Source organism: Nycticebus coucang, chromosome 18, assembly GCF_027406575.1.
Source record: "Nycticebus coucang isolate mNycCou1 chromosome 18, mNycCou1.pri, whole genome shotgun sequence".
In the NCBI taxonomy this organism is placed as follows: Eukaryota; Metazoa; Chordata; class Mammalia; order Primates; family Lorisidae; genus Nycticebus; species Nycticebus coucang.
This window is the reverse complement of record NC_069797.1, coordinates 9862708-9883340: the sequence shown is the minus strand read 5'-3', so window position 1 is coordinate 9883340 and position 20633 is coordinate 9862708. Positions and strand designations below refer to the sequence as shown.

General features: G+C 40.5%; 1 protein-coding gene across 15 annotated transcripts in view; it reads right to left on the bottom strand.

The window, feature by feature from the left end:
* Positions 1-20633, bottom strand: part of NCOR1 (nuclear receptor corepressor 1) — a 203810-nt gene that overhangs the window by 16852 nt on the left and 166325 nt on the right. For 13 of the 15 annotated variants that reach the window (XM_053568551.1, XM_053568563.1, XM_053568559.1 and 10 more), the window contains 11 exons: positions 19918-20174; positions 19251-19611; positions 17360-17587; positions 14168-14377; positions 13521-13670; positions 12319-12432; positions 7746-7911; positions 7050-7543; positions 3973-4101; positions 3369-3526; positions 2671-2894 (listed from right to left, as the gene is read on the bottom strand). In XM_053568551.1, coding sequence (XP_053424526.1) covers positions 2671-2894; positions 3369-3526; positions 3973-4101; positions 7050-7543; positions 7746-7911; positions 12319-12432; positions 13521-13670; positions 14168-14377; positions 17360-17587; positions 19251-19611; positions 19918-20174 — 2491 coding nt within the window. The remainder of the gene's footprint in view (positions 1-2670; positions 2895-3368; positions 3527-3972; positions 4102-7049; positions 7544-7745; positions 7912-12318; positions 12433-13520; positions 13671-14167; positions 14378-17359; positions 17588-19250; positions 19612-19917; positions 20175-20633) is intronic. The other 2 variants (XM_053568565.1, XM_053568566.1) reach the window with 1 other exon arrangement.

Genomic DNA, 20633 nt, shown 5'->3' with positions numbered 1-20633 from the left:
GGCCACTCAGTCCAGGTGAACCCTGAACGGTTTTGCTGCCTATTTTGAGTCATGACTTACCAGGTCTTTCCTCAAGCAATTAAAGATAAAAGACTTGAGTACCAAAGTGAAACCTAAGGAGTTTTGGTGAGTGAGGCATCCTCTAGCTCCACCATTTTAGGACTGAGAGGTTCTCTGTGATTTAATGTTTTTCCTCTGGACACCATGTTGGTAAGAGAATGTGAGACGAGCACGCTGTTTAGACCTTTTTGATTTAGTGATTATATGTGTCAAGAGACACTTGTGGCTTTCAACATCTCTATTTATTACTATTATGGTTAAATATAGTTACATATATGTAGTATTATTTATTTCCTTTCCCAAATCAACTCCATCTGATTCTCAGAGGTGGCCATTCTGGGCCCTGTTTTTAGTCCTTTGGTGTTTATCTTTAAAACTCTAATAGTACACTTTATTTCTTGGTTTATTAAACTTGAAACATCAATTCCCTCTCATGAAAGATAAATAACTTAATTTACCTTTTTTATGTTGTTACCCATTTTAATCTTTACTCTATTTTAATTTTCATAGCATAATTCAGCCTTCTATATTTTTATCAGTTGATGTTCTTTTATAACACCATGGATTGTGTGAACATTTAACAGATCACGAGTTAACTTGTGTCTTCATGCCCAAATGTTGACTAATCATGAGTTAATTTGTTTTTACTTGCATTAGCTATAGAAAATTTTAAAACACAGAGTAATGTACGATATTGTAAAAACTTTCTATCTTTCTTTTCTTTTTTTTGAGACAGAGTCTCAATATGTCATGCCCTGGGTAGAGTGCTGTGGCGTCACAGCTCACAGCAACCTCAAACTCTTGGGCTTACGTGATTCTCTTGCCTCAGCCTCCCAAGTAGCTGGAACTACAGGTGCCCACCACAATGCCTGGCTTATTTATAGTTGTAGTTGTCACTGTTGTTTGGCAGGCCGGGGCTGGGTTCGAACCCACCAGCTCCAGTGTATGTGGCTGGCGCTCTAGCAGCTGAGCTACAGGCACCAAGCCTGTAAAAACTTTCTTGATCATGTCACTGGAATAAAAGCTAGTGACATGGGATAGATTCTGTGTAAAACTGCTGGTCAATAATGTGTTAAACTAAAGAAACCAGGTAATTTTACTAAAACCAATGAAAGAAATGTAACACTCCATATTCAAATGTCCAGGGGTAGTAATGCAGAAATTACAGGAGAAAAAGCCAAATAGACTATCTTTTCATAAATGTCATCAATTGTTCAAATCTATCACATAGTACTTTGTGTGTCAGGAACGGACCATAAGGCATCTTAGGTTTATAAAGCATCTCATTTTTCTTAGATAATTGCATTCCTTTTCTTTTGTGTGGTTTTACAAGAATAAATGTGCTTTATGTTAAAATCATCTAGCTTCTTGAAATGACTATGTCAGAGAACTGCTTCAAAATAATCCAGTCTGGGGGGTGGGCAAGTGGAGCTAAATATCAAACAAAACTGGCCATGTAATTGATGTTTCCAAAGTTGGGTGATGGATACATGGAGGTATATTACACTGTTCTACTTTTTTTTATGTTTGGGAACTTTTACAATAAAGTGTTTTTTAAAAAGACCATCCAGGCGAGGCACACATCTGAGAGGCTGAGGCAGGAGGACTACTCGAGGCCAGGAGTTCAAGACCAGGGTGAGCAAGAGCAAGGCCTCATCTCTACAAAATATAGAAAAAGTAGCCAGGCATGGCAGCACACCCTTATAGTCCCAGCTCCTCAAAGGGTGGAGGCAGGAGGATCTCCTGAGTCCAGGAGTTTGAGGTTAAAGTGAACTATAATGATACCACTACTATACTCCAGCCAAGACAGAGTGAGGTTCTACCTCAAAAGAAAAAAAAAAAAAATCCAGCTTTTTATTTCTATCAGTCTTCCTTCTGTGCTTTGCTAACTTTGAACTGGGTTGGTAGGCAGGCTGGAGAATCACTTTTGCTACAAATTTCTCTTTTTCGTGTGCTGAGCTATGACTTCACTGCTCTGACTCATCTGTTCTCTGTGGGTCTTCCAGGTATTTGCCAGAATCGTTGCTCTGCTGATATCTCAGTCTTATTCTCAGCATTCTTATGAATTAATTTCTTTTGTGTTACCTAGCTATGATGTTTAATTTACTATTTTAAACCAAAATCCTCCATTCGTTCTTTATTTTTATCCACATATAGAACACAAGAAGATACACTCTCTAGCAGATAGCCCTCCGTATAAAATGTTTCATCTCACTAGGCCTCTGCTGGCCTCTCTTTCTTGCAGTGTCACTTTTCTAACCATCTATTGCTGCCGACCCCATAGAAACTATTGAGAATCATTATTCTATAGGTGTCTCAGGACATTAAGTGTCCCTAAAATGCTCCCAACCTACACATTTTTCCTGTCTTTGCAAACCAACAAAAAGAATAATCAACTTTTGAATACACAATAAAAAAAGAATACCAAATCTCCACATAGTGGACATTCCAAGAATAGTATACAGAAGAAAAAAAAATAAAGTTTACAATTTCCAGGGAATAAAGGCAAATGAACTTCAGGTGTAAGGAAAAAATCCTCCATCTTATAGATATATTCACTTTGTCTTACTGTTGGGAAATTTACATATGACTTGAAATAAAAGACCATACCTTCCCCTGGATTTGTCCACAAGATTTTCTGGAGATACTCTTGAACCTGGTCTTTGATGGTGGACAGACTGACCCTGGGATTCTGGGCTGTAACGACTTGATGCTTTAGTCCTCACAGGTGTAGACACTAAAGCAGATGGTGAGTTTTGGAATGTAGAAGTCGGAGGCTGCTGAGGCGTCTGTGAGGAAACTTGATTTCTAGCAAAATCTTGTGTGATAATTTGCTGTAAGCAAGAAAATAAGGTTAAATTAAGTACTTGCAAAAAAAAAAAAAAAGTAGCATAAAAAATCTAGGCATCTGGCTGGGTGCAGTGGCTCATGCTTGTAATCCTAGAACTTTAGGAGGCCACGGCAGGAGAATCACTTCAGGCCAACCTGGGCAACACAGTGAGACCTATCTCTACGAAAAAATTAAAAAAAAAAAAAAAAAAATTAGCTGGGAATCGTGGCACATGCCCATAGTCCCAGCTACTCAGGAGGCTAAGATGGGAGGGTGGCTTGAGCTCAGGAGTCAGAGGTTGCAATGAGTCATGATGACACCACTGAACCCCAGCCCAGATAACAGAGAGAGACCCTTGTCTCAAAAAAAATCACTCCAATACTAGACTTCTTACGATTTTTTTTTTCTTTCTGTATGAAATCTGCTTTCCATATGATCAAAATAACGAAAATCACCTAATAAGAATAAGAAAACTTACACAGATGTGATCAGCAAGTGTGATCAGGCGATGGGTCCTGGGCACTTGGCCCATCCCCTCTCCCTGTGAGGAAGCGGGTAGCTGCTGCTGCGGAGAGGGTGATTCCTGCTGGGGTCGATAGTGATGTAATGGTCCTTCATACTGCCTGGCGGGATCGTCTGATAGAGGACAGATAGATATCTTACTCCAGGGATGCCCCTGCCTTTTATTCATTATCAAAGATTAAACATAATTCAGAAGAACACATGAAAAGAATGTTATATTTATCTCCAAATAAAGAACTAACGTATCTTAATTTGGGGGAAAAAAAACAAAACTTATTCTCTGACAGAAGTCTGAAGCCTACTAGAATACAATGTGCATACTGAAGTGAACAAACAAAATATCAACTATTTTCTGTATCATTACAATATAAAGAAAAGAGTAATCAGTAAAAAGTCATTTTTCATTAGTATAGTTTTACATGTTTCTAAAGCAGACTCATATAAGATTAGCCTAAAACAAAGTTATTTCTTAACAGAGTCTAGAGAGATAAATATTAGATAGAAGCAAATGATAAATGCAAATATGAAAACGTGTACATGGTGGTTAAAAAAAGACATACTTTCTGCTTGATTAGCCTTAACGACCTCGGGCTGATAGACTTGCAGTTTTTCCTGGGGTGGTGCAGGTGAGCTGGCAGGACTTATCACTTCAATAGCATCGCTAGGTGTTTCATACCTGTGAGAAGATACTTAAGAAAAGAAAAGAATCTTTATTTTAAAGTTAATCCTGTGAAAAGTTCCAAAAGTCCTAGTTCTTCAAACCTATTTGCATATTTTCATTTAAAACTTCTGGGCAGCTCCTGTGACTCAAGGAGTAGACCGCTGGCCCCATATACCGGAGGTGGTGGGTTCAAACCCAGCCCCGGCCAAAAAAAAAAAAGATAATCTGGGTGGCGCCTGTGGCTCAGTGAGTAGGGTGCCAGCCCCATATACCGAGGGTGGTGGGTTCAAACCCCGCCTTGGCTAAACTGCAACCAAAAAATAGCCGGGCGTCGTGGCGGGCGCCTGTAGTCCCAGCTGCTCGGGAGGCTGAGACAAGAGAATCGCGTAAGCCTCAAAGCTGGAGGTTGCTGTGAGCCGTGTGACATCATGGCACTCTACCGAGGGCAGTACAGTGAGATTCTGTCTCTACAAAAAACAAAACAAAAAAAAAACTTCTGCTCAAAAATCTTCAATGGCATTTCAGGTTAATAATAAAAATTAATAAGGTCAAGAACTATCAAAGGTGCCTATGTACTTCCTTGATGTTCCTAATCTCAGTAGGATATATTGTTTTCTGAAATTCTGTGGGCTGTAAGATCTTTTTTTACGATCAGTAATAAGCAGTAAGATAAGGCAGAATAAACAAAAAAATTGTGATATTCTCCTGGGAAATGGAAAAGAAATCACCAGGAAAATACTCACCAGAAAAGATTAACAAACCAAAGAGGAAGAATATCTCAACAATTAACTGAGACTAATAATTCCAATTCTGTGAGACAATTCGCTCTTAGAAAAACTGTTAAGCTATAAAGCTGATTCATTACCATGTTGATTTTAAAGCTTTTATATAATAATGCATAACGATTTTCTATTTGAGAAAGAGAACTGCTAACAAAATAATTCCAAGTAAATTTTCAGTATTGTGTTCCATTTTGAAAATAAACAAATTGTAGGAAATATCTGAAAAGAAGTAAATTCTCAGAAAGGGAGGATGTCAACTAACTATGCTCCCATCAGAGAAGGATCCCTTCCAAGACGCAGTTCCCAGGGAAACTGAGGGGCCGTGCAGTGGGGCTACAGGCCCTTTTCACAGTCCTGCCATGGCCTTAGAGCTGAGAATTTGGGAGAGGCAGATGTAACCCCCAGCTCTGAACCTTCTGGCTTTGGAGAGCTTTTCATATCTAGAGGTTGCACCAAAAGATCTGAGAAAAATGTTAGAATGTTAGAGGTCCAAAGGGTATAGACCCTGGCTGGACGCAGGTATAGAACGTACAGAAGGTGAGAATGACCTACTTGGCCACCAGCTGCTCTTCCAGTACCCCACTGGCCAGCTCTTCTTACCCTAATGTCATGGAAACTGCAGTAATCTGGGTTATAGTATACTCAGGAGAATGGAAACTTGAAAAATGGGATAGAAATTATCATTTAGGAACTAAAATAAATCACTATTTGTGATTCTAAGTAATTTATACTGATTTTCAACTTTTGTAGCCACTGTTACTCATCACTACTCATGGACACAACATCCTAAATCTGCTTGTAACTTCCAGCCTTCAGTCAACAGAAAGTCTGATCCCAGACAATGCTCCCGTTACTCTTCAAGTCTGAAGGTGCAAGATTAAGGTAATGTGCTTCACCTTTGGGGGTAAGGGCGGCTCTCAAGAGTCCGACTGAAAACCACACTGAACAACTGTAACCAGTCTACGGATTTCAGGCAAGTCATTGCCCAGTGATAAAAAAGATATCCACACACAGAAACACGAACACTCAGAAAAAAAGCTGGGCTTTCTACTTTTACACATTCTGAAAATCCAACTCCTAGAGCAAAATTTGGTTTGTGAAGCAAACTGAAAAGTTAAATCCAGTGATTAGGATGTGCTACACCACTCAGTAAGCCGCAGCAGGACCAAGTGCGTATCTGTACAATCACAGTACATCTCTTCCCCAGCCAGCAGTTTTGTACATGTTGAAAACCCTATGTCGTAGATTTTCCTAATCTCAGGCTAAAAGGAAGTTTTGCTTCGATGCAACACAGCACTGAGCTGCCCCCTTTCTCTGTAAAAACCTCAACAGTGGGTGGATAGGTACTCAAAAAAGTTATGATTACACTAGGGGATACTCAGAGATAAAAAGAACTGCACATCACAATTGTGTGTGAGAAACAACTTTTTAAATACCTCCAACTGTATTAGATCTCTTCAATGGAGGTAAAAGACGACTACACATGACTGAATTATTTCCAGTATTAGCAGATATCTGTTTAAATTCCTGCCTGTTCTTTCTGGAATTCCATATGGAATTTAGGCAATAGCTAACAAGAAACTTTAAAAAGTAAATTTTCTAACATTTTCATGTAGTTTTGTGAATTCTAACAGATTTGCACAGTCGATATCATTAACAACTAACCAGATTTGGTCAAAATCCAACTTGTAAGAAAGGTACAATGTAAATACCAATTGCCAATAATAAGGTAGTTTAACTTTAAAAAAAATATGTATCTTAGAAAAAGGACAGAAGAATCTTCATGGTATCAACCAAAATACTAAGCCATGTCCTAGCAAACAATTCCTGAGAAATTATACCTCAGTAGCACAGAGCTTGACCATATATACCCACCACCTTTCAGATGTCTAAATATGTTAATAAGCTCTGCCCTCTATCTATATACTTCCCAATGTTAATTGTCTAAATGGTATAGTTTTCTGAAGGAAAATAAATTGGCAGGCTTACAACTTAGAGATTTGGATATTTATGTAATCATTAAAAAACAGCAGAAAATACATTTTTATACTACTAACCCACAAAACCTTTTCTATCATATTTACCACAAAAGCATTAGGGATTCTTTTTTATACCCCCGGTTCTGCTTTACCTAAAGAATAAAGTAATTCTTTACTCAGATATCACACTGTGAAACTCAGATTGAGATACATACAGCTACTAGAAGAGTCTGAACTTTGAGAGCCACGTTCCCTTGCATCCTTGTCCGAGGCAATTTGCCGGGTGATGATCACGTCTATGAAGTTAGCTGCAGTAATGGTAGTCTTCCCTCGGGTCCTTAGCTCTTCCTCATATCTGGATTTTGGAGGAGGCCCTTTATCTTTCCCAGCCTCAGAATAAACTACTGAAGAATGAGGCTGGGGCTTGCCACTTGGAAAGGCTGAAGAGGTGTATAGACACTGAACAGGTCTCTTCTCCACCTCCAGGGTTTTCTGCTCTAGCTGCTGCTGTTCACTAACTGCAGCTGACCTGCTTCTCAAATTTTCTTCTAACCTGGCAGCTTCATGCTTACTCTCTTTTGTTTTGGAAACATCCATCTGGGGTGCAGAGGCTGCAGCATCCACAAGAGCAGCCAGGGCATCTGCAGCGGTGTTGTAACGGGAGGCTGGCAGGCCTTGGCTTATTGATGGGCCCCCAGCAGGCAGTGGCCTGTAAATAAAACCAAATCACAACTCTATGAAAGGAGGTCATTTACTGAGGAATGTGGTGAGACAAAAAGACTGCAAAAACAACAACAAAAAAGGTTTAGAGGGCAGAAAATCATGACTATAAAAACTACGGAGTCACAAATTTAAAAACGCACGTGCAAAGGACTGCCATTTTTTTGTCAAAATATGTATGAGAGACTGACATGATACGTAGCTGAGCAGTTGGATCCAAAGGTGTGATCACACTGGTTCCATTGGTTCCTTGGAAGACGCTGGGTCTTTGCTGCAACACGGTCTCCTGAGTTCTTACTGACGGAGAAGGGGAACGAACATATCCATGACTACCAGGTCGGCCAGGCTGTTCTGAACCTGCAGGGGCAAAAAGAAAAAAGGAGACAGACAAGCCATAAGGAAGGAAGATAGAGACACAGACAAAAGGCAACATTTATAGATTATTGATTTCCTAATATTCCTAAAAAGAGAAAGGGAAGATGGGACAAGAAACTTGATATCCTATTTTCTGGCCTTTCTGGAAACATGTTCCATAAGTTTCTCAGTAATGATGCAATACCACTGTCACATACCATCACTTACACTTCCATGATAAGTTTCAATTCTGATTCCAGAAAGAGACAAAAAACATCAATGAAATCCTAACATAAATCAAGTAGGTTCATCTCTCAGATTTCCCCGCAAACTCTGGTGTGTTTATTGATTTCTGAAATCAAATTTGGTACAACTTTCTAAGCATAATAATGAAAATAATATACCCCACTTCTACACAAGGGCTTGGGGTTGCCTCACAGGTACCTTTCTCTCAGCTTTCAAACTGCCCTCCCACAGAGTCTGGCTCCAGTAACTACACTTCTTCAATACGTGAAACATTTTTGTTCAGTAAACTTTTCCTCTCTCATAACAAAGTCAGAGTTTAGATGTGGTCAGAACTACTTCACTTGGAGGATCCTGAACTCTTAAATTCCCTGCCTACTCACCTCTCCACCTCATGGTGTTCTGTGCCCTCACTTCAACTTTCTAGAGTGCTCTTTGGCTTCAGAATAGCTGGCGGTTTTAGCATACCACCCTATTTTCACAGCTAACGCCACCTCAACCAGGCTTCTCGGCAAATTTCTCCCTACTGATCATTCATTAGCTTATATTATGATTTCTATAGGATATATTCTTAGATGTGGAATTGCTAGATCAAGGAACATTTAAAATATTTATCTCCAAAACAGCAGTAGTTTCAATTCAAACTGCCACTGCCCATGCTCCAACGTGGAATATTTATCAACATTTTAAAATAAATGTCTGATACAGAAAAATGGTATCTTATTGTCCTAAATTTGCATTTTTTCATTAGTAGGATCACAAACATTTAAAAAATCTAGTTCTCGCCAAAGTTATGTTATCACTTATGTAAGACTTTTTGAAAATTAAATCAATTTTCCATGTTTTTATGTGGTCAACATAGAATGATATTATGGTGCCTCAGAATTCATTAAAGCATTTCCTATAGTCAGATTCTCAGTGGTTTTTATTATATATAGATAATAGGTTATATCTAATGGTGTTTGTGCTTTGCAACCACTGAATTATTTAGGGTAAACCCTAGGAATATTACTGGATTAAATATAACTAGCTTTGGGGATCCTTCCATATACTGCAAACCACACTGACTTCAAAGGGAATATACTTCCTATGACAATATGAATGTGACGACTTCCTGTCACTGTGCCTTTCAATGCTGCACCTACCTCTCTGATAGTATCTCTGCTTCCTTTGACCTCCACCTGGATCAGCCCTCCAGGTAGCATCTTAACACTGACCTACTCCGTTTTTCACCCTGTTTCCCCTTGGAAACCTCATTCAAGCCCAAGTTTCAACTCTGGCAGGTAACTCCTAAGTCAGCATGTCTAAACTTTTTTGTTCTGAGTATCAGATTAGAGGATCTGACAATATGTACATGGTTGATAATTTGATTTAACCGAAAGAAGTGAAATGGGTAATAAGCACACCATGGATAAGAATAGATGGCCTAAAGACATGTCAACTTTAGTTGAGAATCCAAATTTGAAATCCAAGATGTTTCAAAATCCAATTTTTTTTTCAGACAGAGTCTCACTCTCTTGCCTAGGCTGGAGTGCAGTGACATCAGCCTACCTCAAACTCCTGGGCTCAAGTGATACTCCTGCCTCAGCCTTCCAAGTAGCTGGGGCTAGAAGTGCACACCACAACACCTGTCTAATTTTTCTATTTTTAGTAGAGATGAGGTAATCACTCTTACTGAGGCTGGTCTCGAGCTCCTGAGCTCAAGGGATCCTCCTGCCCTGGTCTCCCAGCCACCATGCCTGGCCTCCAAACTTACTGAGTTGCCAATGTTACACTCAAAGGCAATACTCACTGAAACAGGCGCCACCCCATTGAAACAGTTCCAACTTTCATATATTTGGATTAGAAATGCTCAAATGGTAAAAAAAAAAAAAAAGAAATGCTCAAATGGTATAATGCTAATATTACTATTACAAAATCTAGAAAAAATCCTGATCCCAAGTACGGATAAAGAGTATTCATCCTCTATTTGGTGCCTGTGGCTCAGTGAATGGCCGGTCACATACACCAAAGCTGGCAGGTTTGAGCCCGCGGCCCGGGCCTGCTTAACAACAATGACAACTGCAACCAAAAAATAGCTGGGCATTGTGGTGGGTGTCTGTAGTCCAAGCTACTCAGGAAGCTGAAGCAAGAGAATTGCTTAAAACCCAAGAGTTGGAGGTTGCTGTGAGGTGTGATGCAATGGCACTCTACTGAGGGTGACATAGTGAGACCCTGTCTCCAAAAAAAAAAAAGAATATTCATCCTCTATGTTCAAAATAAATATCACCTCTGTGCTCTCACCATTCATTCTCCACTGTAATTGCACAGCAATCTTGTTTTCTCATCTCTTCTTCACTCCCTATTTTCTAGTTTTGTTAGGTACCTTTGATTCTATTTTCCTCTTCTTCCCAGCAGTTCTTTTCTGGCCATTCCCAGTGTCAAAACACTACCATTTCAGGGTGCCATTAGCATGCACATCAACTACTGAGAGTCTCACTGGCTTTTTGGTACCAGTCACGCCCTCCTTCTGCATCCAAATCCATCTCACGCCAGTCTTGTGTAAATGTCCCTCAGAACACAATGGCGGTATTTCACTATAATTCACACAACCTGCTAGCCATATTTTCCATTCTTCCTCTAACTTTGAAGTCAGCAACACCTTCATACACACCTAAGAGTCTTTGCTCAGGTTGTTCTTTTGGCTTTAAGAATTCTGTGCCTGGGCTTGGCGCCTGTGGCTCAAGCGGCTAAGCTTGAGCTGGCAGGTTCAAATCCAGCCTGGGCCCGCCAAATAACAATGATGGCTGCAACCAAAAAATAGCCGGGTGTTGTGGCGGGCACCTGTAGTCCCAGCTACTTGGGAGGTGGAGACAGGAGACTCGCTTGAGGCCAGGAGTTGGAGGTTGCTGTGAGCTGTGATGCCATGGAACTCTACCCAGGGCGACAGCTTGAGGCTCTGTCTCAAAAAAAAAAAAAAAAAAAAAAAAAAAAGAATTCTGTGCCAGCCTATAGCCAACTTCTTGGGCCAAATCAAAATAGTTTAATCACGAAAATTACATTTTTCCATATAATATCCATCTTACCACCATCTCAACTGCTACAGCACTTTCCCCTATTTTTGGTTTTTTTTTTAATTTCAGGTTGATATTAGGGTACGATTAGGTTACAATGTTTGCATTTGTTTGGTAAAGCCCCTGTAGTTGTGCCCCCCAACCCAGGAAGTGTGTCATACACCCTTATATTGTGCCTGTTAGGTGGGAGCTCAAAAAGTCCCCACCCCAACTTGAATTACATTGACTTTTTCTCTTGTGTGGGAGTGTATTCATTCATTAACTGGCTTTATATTAGTATTGTACATCGGATGCTTTTCCGTTCTTTTGATACCTTTTTTTTTTTTTTGAGACAGAGCCTCAAGGTGTCACCCTGGGTAGAGTGCTGTGGCATCACAGCTCACAGCAACTTCCAACTCCTGGGCTCAAGCGATTCTCCTGCCTCCGCCTCCCAAGTAGCTGGGACCACAGGTGCCCGCCACAATGCCCAGCTATATATTTTTTTTTGGTTGCAGCTGTCATTGTTGTTTGGCAGGCCTGGCCTGGATTCGAACCTGCCAGCTCAGGTGTATGTGGCTGGCGCCTTAGCTGCTTACAGGCGCCAAGCTCATTCTTTTGATACTTTATAAGAATGTATTTTGCTTCCATCTAGGTTAATACAAAAGATGTCAAGTCTCCACCTTTTTATGGCTGAATAGTATTCCATGGTATAAATATACCACAGTTTATTAATCCATTCCTGGGCTATGGGTTTTTATCTTAGAATTTTTTTTTATTTTTTTTGTAGAGACAGAGTCTCACTTTATGGCCCTCGGTAGAGTGCCGTGGTCTCACACAGCTCACAGCAACCTCCAACTCCTGGGCTTAAGCAATTCTCTTGCCTCAGCCTCCTGAGTAGCTAGGACTACAGGAACCCGCCACAACACCCGGCTATTTTTTGGTTGCAGTTTGGCTGGGGCCGGGTTTGAACCCACCACCCTCGGTATATGGGGCCGGCGCCTTACCGACTGAGCCACAGGCGCCGCCCTATCTTAGAATTTTTGTTTGCACCCATTGCACCACTAAACATAATGCCCCACCAAACTAGATTGCCAAGATCCAGACACAGGATGGAGGAACGGAGTCTTTCACTGACCTGGCCGAAGGTAAAGATCAGAGGAAGCTGCAGCAATCCGCTCCCGCTCTTTCTCCCGCTCTCGTTCCCGTTCCCTTTCAGCATTTGCAGCTGCTGCAAGGTGAGTTGGGTGCCCTGTAAAACACGAGAATCTGAAACTTAAAGAGACCAAAATGTCAACCGAGCAGGTCTATCAAATGCTGAAATTCATAAGTGCCTGAAAATTTTTCAAAAAGCTTCAAATTTGGGATGTAGGAAATTTGTTTTTTTTTTTTTTTTTGGTTTTGGCCAGGGCTGGGTTTGAACCCGCCACCTCCGGCATATGGGGCTAGCGCCCTACTCCTTGGAGCCACAGGCGCTGCCTGGAAATTTGTTTTATTAAGAGTCTCGAGTCGGCTGTGGTGGCTCACACCTGTAACCCCAGCACTCTGGGTGACTAAGGTAGGTGGCTCTCCTGAGCTCAGGAGTTCGAGACCAGCCTCAGCAAGATGAGACCCCATCTCTACTAAAATAGAAAAACTAGTCAGACATTGTGCAGATGCCTGTAGTCCCAGCTGCTCGGAAGGCTAATAAGGCAAGAGAAGTTCTTCCTTATTAGCCTTGAGGTTGCTGTGCGCCATGATGACACCATGGCACTTTACCCAGGACAAACAAATGAGAATCTGTTTCAAACAAAAGAGTCTTGGATAACAAGTGGAGCAGAATGAAAGCTTTTAGGGCATTTCTACAGTATCTAGTGACAGCTGACACACAGGAACTATTACTAAATGTTAAAAATGATAGACCATACTCTGCTATGGAATTAGAGTAAATAAACAAAAAAAGAACCCACGCAAAAAAAACTATGAAAGACCAAATGGGAAAAACCCACTCCAAATACCTCAAAAGGCTACATTATAAAAACTCATGTATGGGTGACGCCTGTGGGTCAGTGGGTAGGGCGCCAGCCCCATATACTGAGGGTGGCGGTTTCAAACCCGGCTCTGGCCAAATTGTAACAAAAAAATGGCTGGGCATTGTGGCGGGTGCCTGTAGTCCCAGCTACTCGGAGGCTGAGGCAAGAGAATCACCGAAGCCCAAGAAGTTGGAGGTTGCTGTGAGCCGTGTGACGCCACAGCACTCTACTGAGGGCGATAAAGTAAGACTCTGTCTCTACAAAAAAATTAAAAAAAAAAAAAAAAAAGAAAAGAAAAAAAAACTCATGTATAATTGTAGAATCTTACCTGGAGACATGGAAGCAGAGTTGTATGGCCTGGGAGGGAAAGTAATCTGTGTACCAGGAATATACGTGATTCTGTCCATGGGAGGAGTACTTGTTCCCCCTGGATGAGGCACTAGAATTGTCGGAGGCATATTGGTCAGGTCAATGATTCCTATCCAAAACATAAATGCAATTTATGTTAAGTGTTATTCTAAAGGTACAGAACTATACATCACTTTTGGATTTTTCTATCTCTATAATCCAATGATAACTTATATGTTAATAAATAAGAACGATGAAGATTATCCTTACTTTTTAAAGACCTTTTAATCTAGAGAAGGATGTTAAATAAATACTATGCTCTACAGCAGTAACCTCAAACAAAGTATGGACAAAGTACAGGCATCAAACTGGTAAACCATGAATTTCAAATACCCACAATGATTTGGTGTAGTTATTTCAGTGTTCATCAAAACATCTTGTCTCAACACATTACTTTGTTGTTTTTTGCTCCTTGTTTTGTTTTTTTTTGCTTCTAAGGACTAAAGTCAATGGGGAAAAGACCACTGCATTCTTTTCTTACTTTCCATCAATGATTCAACAAGCAAATACCCCAAGAAACATCGGGTAAACAATCAACTCTATGAAATCTGAACTGCAGAGACACACCTCTTGTTGCTGGGTATGGGAGACCCAGTGGCTGCTCTCTTGGGGAAAGCCCTCTGGCTACATCTGGGCGCAAGTTCACTTGCATCTGCTGTGAGGTAATGTAATCATTCAGGATTGTCTGCCTTGTGTTCTCCATTGCATAAAGCTGATACTGACTCGGGTAACCTGGAGTTGGTGAAAGCTGTCTCTGAAACAGGTAAGCAGCAGCTGCTGCATGAGAAAATGAAAGAAAGGTATTGAGTTTTTTTCTGAGTGAAACTCATCTGCTAAACATCACACAGAAAAAGGAAGGAAAAATTATCTATTGAGCTAGTGCACATGCAACTTTTACTTAGCTATAAGGATTAAGATGGATTCATTGTAGACCTTGATAAATTAGTGATATGAATTCTAAATAATGGAATGGAAAAGGCAAAAGAACAGTAGCTAAAAATTTCTCAATTAGTTTCACTTTTCATCTTCGATATGTCACTTTATTATATGAATATCTGAATTACATGAATATGAAATCGCTAAGAATTGTGTTTGCAGATACAATCATCTGTAGTACTGCTCATCCAACACAACCAATGGACACGCATATGAAAACACGTTGTGACCAGCAGTAACTGTGCCTTCCTGGGGGTGAAAAGGATTAACCTACGAGCATTTAATTCATACATGTGTCTGGAGCAGAGATTGGCATACTTTTACTGTAAAGAACCAGAGAGTAAATATTTTAGGCTTTGTGAGCCATACAGTATCTATAACTGTAGTATAGTTAATTAACTCTGTCATTATAGAACAAAAGAAGCTACGGACAAATCAAATAAATGGGTGTGGCTGTGTTCCAATAAAACTTTATTTACAGACACGGGTGGCAGTAAGATTTAACCAACAAGATGTAGTTTGGCAACCGCTAGGTTAGAACGTGACACAAAGTGCTAGGATGGGGTAACACGGTAAAAAGGTCTCCATCCTCAAAACACTCATAATTGGGTGGTGCCTGTGGCTCAACAGAGTAGGGCACCGGCCCCATATGCCGAAGGTGGCGGGTTCAAACTCGGCCCCGGCCAAAAACTGCCAAAAAAAAAAAAAAAAAAAAAAAAAACAACTCATAATCTAGCTCAGGCTCAAAAATGATAAATGAAAATGCTACAAAACAAAGGACTACAATAAACACTAAACAAATTATAAATAATCAATATTGTTTAAGAACTGGAGTGCAATATTTTGTATATATAGTAGAACCTCCATGGTTGACCACTTCCTTAAATTGGCCTAATTTTCATAGACAGGACATGCACCACATATATGTATCAGTACAGCAGGCCTAATGCTTTATGTTGACCACCTCTGTATGTTGGCCAGTTTATAACAGTCCCTTGGAGGGTCACCTCACAAAGGTTCTACGGTATATGTTTTCCCTAGAAAAACAAATAACATGCTTTCTGGAATATTTAATTCCCGCTCATCTAGAACTCACAGCAGCTAAGTCTGTCAGCTGATTCTTCCTCCGTCTAGGAGACAGTCCCCTAAATACTGGGTTTGAGCTCTAGTACTTAATGTTCACGAGTGGCAAATAATTTGATAGCTTTGACAGAGTTTTGAGATAAAATATTTTCTACAAGTACTTTGCTACTATCAAATGTAAATAACCTTTAGAGCTCTTAGTTTTTAATTTGGCACATGGGTAATGAAAAATACTTCCCTAAGGACCAAGGTGAGACACAAATGTTCTGTGACCTTTGGTAACCTGAAGCATGTAACAAGCAAAGAGTTTAGGCCAGGAAAGAGTTCTGAGCAGAAGACACACATGTCTGTCTGACTGAGGCTCGCCAGCAACAGGAAAGAAGAGCAAGGATAAGGCGCTGGGAGAAAAAGGTGGAGTCAGTCCTGACGTGGATCAGGACAGCCCAGAAGAGATTCTCTTTACCCACCTGCTGATGTGATCCCTACTATCCTCTCCCTGCACAGAACACTGCCCTCTGCCCTGTACAGACTGCTCTCTAGTAACCTGCATTCTTCTGTACCTCCCAGAATTCTATCTACCAACATCAGTGGTGTTCAAATTTCTTCTAACCATACTTGTTACTGGAACTATGTAACTTCAAGAAATAATCTGTAAATTAATAAAAGAAGAACGAAGAATCATTTCTCTGAAAACTAAGTTGACCTGCCTTGGAAAGACTCAATACAGAAGTTGAATCAAGTGTGGATGGACAATTTTAACGGACTACAAAAAAAAATTTAGAAGGCTTCTGTGTTTAAAGTTTTGCTGGGACACAGCCATAGTCATTCACTTATCTTTGTTTGTTTGTGTAAAAACAGATACAGGGTCTCACTCAGCCAAAGTGACCCCTCAACCAGGGTCTCACCAGGCCCAAGCTGGTCTTGAACTCCTGGCCTCAAGTAATCTTCCTGAGTAGCTTGGATGACAGGGACAAGCCACTGCACCTTGCCTGAATTCTATATTTAGTCTGCTTGAAAGTGTCTTTAAATTCTAGCTTTACTTTAAAACAAACAAAAATACCAAATCTGAAAATGTGAGTTTTTAACATAAGACAGATGATACTGAAGTTTAATCAACAGTCTATGAGAAGGCCTTTGCCTTAGATGAGAACACTAGTAAATGAATAAATGTCTACTTATTTTGTAAAGTAACATGTTTAAGATAGCGTGTTATTTTAAAATAATTCTTCACATTAACCCACTTTTCTCTTTTTCTTTCTTTCTTTTCTTTTTTTTGAGAAAGTGTCTCACTATGTCACCCTGGGTAGAGTACCGTGGCGTCATGGCTCACAGCAACCTCAAACTCTTGGGCTTCGGTGATTTTCTTGCCTCAGCCTCCCAAGTAGCTCAGAGTACAGGCACCTGCCACAAGGCCTGGCTATTTGGGGGGCACAGTTGTCATTGTTGTTTAGCTGGTCCACGTTGTGTTTGAACCCACCACCCTTGGTGTATGTGGTTGGTGCTGCAACCACTGTGCTGTGGGTGCCGAGCCTTACCCGCTTTTTTTCAATTGACTTCTCCAATATCCATCAGTTAAGAAGGCTTTTCATATACCCATTATTGTTAGTTCTTTCAAGTAGTGCTGATAATGTACACTAATGATAAGTACAATTGTCTGCATATTGTATCATAATAGAAAGCTTGAAAGTCATACAAGTGATTATATCTTTGCCATAAATTGCTATTATATTTCATGCTTACCAGGATCCAGAGCCCTGTGAAAGGGCATGGCTGGATCCAAGTGTGTGGGGAGGTGGCTTCGATAAACCTCTCCTGCAGTGCTGCCTCTGTGATGGGGCTCAAACGGGCTGTGACTCACGACAGGATCCACCCCTGGTACTGGAGACTTCGCTGGTATACTTTCTCTTTGAGTAGGTGTCAATGTGGATTTCCTTTCATGATTGTTAGATTTGCTAGAAGAAATCGTAACTGGAATAAGAGAGCCAATGCCACAAACTTAACAAAATGTGAAAGTATGATAGCATTTGTCCATTTCTCAACCATTAAAATGTAGACTATTTTGATCTTTTCTGTCCCCTAAACATTTAATGTTCATTCAAAATATGCTGATGTAAAGAGCTAGTGGGTGATTGCCACCTTTTGGATCATAGTACCAGTATTTTACATAGTACCACCCTACATAAGATTAAAAATGAAGTTCAGTGCTGCCCTGTAGATCCCATTATGAATGATTTTGTTTTCTGTATGACTTTAACTTTCTAAATTCTATTGGCATCACATGTAGCAAATCTCAATTTCCTCTTTGCCTGTGTTCCCCAACCTCCTTGCTCTCTGCCAATTTTTTTCCCTTCACCAATTTTTTTCACTCTGTTCTTCCATAGTAACTTTCTCATTACCATACCTGCGTCGATCTCCTCTTTATTTCAGCCTCTCCTTTTCCAAACAATGTTGTTCGGTGGTCAGATTGTTCCACTGATGCCCAACATATCCAAACACCAGACATCACCCTCAGTTTTTAAAATTGTGGTAAAATATATGTAAACATAAAATTTACCATTTCAGACATCTTAAAGGGTATAATTCAGTGGTATTAAATACAGGCATAAGGGTTATGCAACCATCACCAACATCTAATTACTAATATTTTTAATAATAGGAATTTGACCATGATCAAACATATCTACCTATCAAAACCAAGAAATAGTGTTGGTTTATGACACCCCCTTCCAAGTCCCAATTTGCTCAAATGTGGAGTGCCTTTTCCCTCTGTAGGGCAGTTCTTCTCCTTTGAAGCTAAAGTCAAAAGAATTTGGATTCATTATCCTATCCAAAAGGAGGCACTTCCCCATCTCCGCATTCTGTGGTACCCCTCTCAGAACATCCTTCAACACCTCACCAACACCTCTTCACCTTTACAACTGGCCTGCTGTACAGTCTAGGACCTTGCATGTGAACCCTCAATGAATATGTACCACAATAAAATTAAAAATGAAAAGTGGATATATTTTTAAGGGCCTCAGATTGTTTCAGGGATCACCTGGTAAGAATTAATTCCTCTCACCTTACTCATGTAGTTACCAACAGGATGGGGTAATGATGATGACAACAATAACAACACCAGCACAGCAACAGTAACAATTCACACTTATGGAGCACTCCATGAACACCAGGCACTACTGCAAGTTGTTAAACGTGCCACTCCATTTTATCTTCTCAACAGTCCAGTGAAGTCGGTCTTAATATTACACTACCATGTTACAGTTGAGAGAACTAAGACATAGAAAAGTTAAGTAATCTGTCCAAGTTTATGCAGTGAGAACTCTAACTGAAGTCTAAGCAGTCATGCTCCACAGAGCCTGTGTTCTCACTGCACTACACAGACTGTCCAAACTGACTTCCAGGAGGCCTTATATAATTAGCTGAAAATCCACTCTAAAAATACATCTAATTCTCAAGCATAGTCTGTGCTTCATTTAAATTTAAAGTATTTACCTACAATTATGCCTACTTTTAAGGGGCGGTGCACCACAGGCCTAGCACCAAGTCTATAGAGCCTGTGATAACGCAAAACTGGAAATTTAATTTTAAACTGCAATAAAAATGACCAGCCCAGGAAACAGAAGTAACCTACCATCAGCAGTTCTGTTCATCATGGGTGAGCCTCTGGACATGGTGCTCTGATAACTCACAGGGGTCCTCCGTGCACTGCTATCGTCGTAAATGCCCGGGCTCAGCTGTGCTTTGGGAGCTTCATGAAGTGTGGACCTAAGAACTGAGGGGCCAGAGCTTACCACAGACGTGTGCCGGGAACGCACGGGCTCGCCTGTTTTTACATCTTCGTATTTTCCCCGTTCTACCACTTTTATGTTCTCTGGCACAATCTCCAGTGGAGGCATTCCACGGGGTATTTTACTAGGCCCCGTGATTAAGGATTTCACATTGTGTTTGATAGCAGATTGACCTGAGTTGCTGTCAAACTTTATTGGTGTGCCCTGTAGGGAAAGAAACAAACATTAGCGGAGGGAGCAAAGTTATATGGCTATTTTATGTCTGGTCTAGGTCTGGCCCATGGCAGTTCCAGTTTGCCATGGTGCCCTTTGCTGAATGTGTGGGGCGTCTCAATCATAAACCCATAGATCCTAAGTTGTATACGGCCCACATGACATACTCCATGCTATGGACACAAGCCGTTTGACATCCTAACAACTACGTAAAATTCCTAAGTCATGCTTTTTAAGAGTTCCATAAATATCAACATGAAGTGGAACTGCTAACAAAAAGAGCCATCATCTGGTTACCTGGGAAATGGAACCTTCAATTATTGGCCTTGTGCTTTGGACCACTTCTGGAGTTTTCCGACTTTCCTGAGTTAAAATATCTTGCCGTGGGATCTCATGAATGGAACGTCCCATTTCTTTGATGGTGGTAATGCCATCATATGGTTTTCCTTTGGTAATGGCACCTTCAAATGCTCGTATGGGAGGACTTTCCCTTTTAATCTGTTTGGGATATTTAAGGCCATCTTCAAAACTTTCAGTTGTTGCTCTTGGTGTGCCTTGAAAAAGAATTCAGTAAACATTTATTAAAATAATGCTGATGGGCCAAGCACAGTGGCTCATGCCTGTAATCTTAGCACTCTGGGAGGACAAGATGAGTGGACTGGCTGAGCTCACAGGTTTGAGACCAGCCTGAGGCACAGCAAGACCTTGTTTCTAAAAAATAGCTTGGTGTTGTGGCGGGCGCCTACAGTCCTAGCTACTTGGGAGGCTGAGGCAAGAAAATCGCTTCAGCCCAAAAGTTTGAGGTTGCTGTGAGCTGTGACCGCAAAGGTACTCTACAGAGGGTGACAAAGTGAGATTCTTTCTCAATAAATAAATAAATAAATAATAAATAAATGAATTAAATAAAATAATGCTGATGGCTGCACAATGCCACTGGACAGTACTCCTAAAAATGATACATTTTATTACGTATATTTTACTGTAATTTAAAATAATGTGAGAAGCGCCTGTGG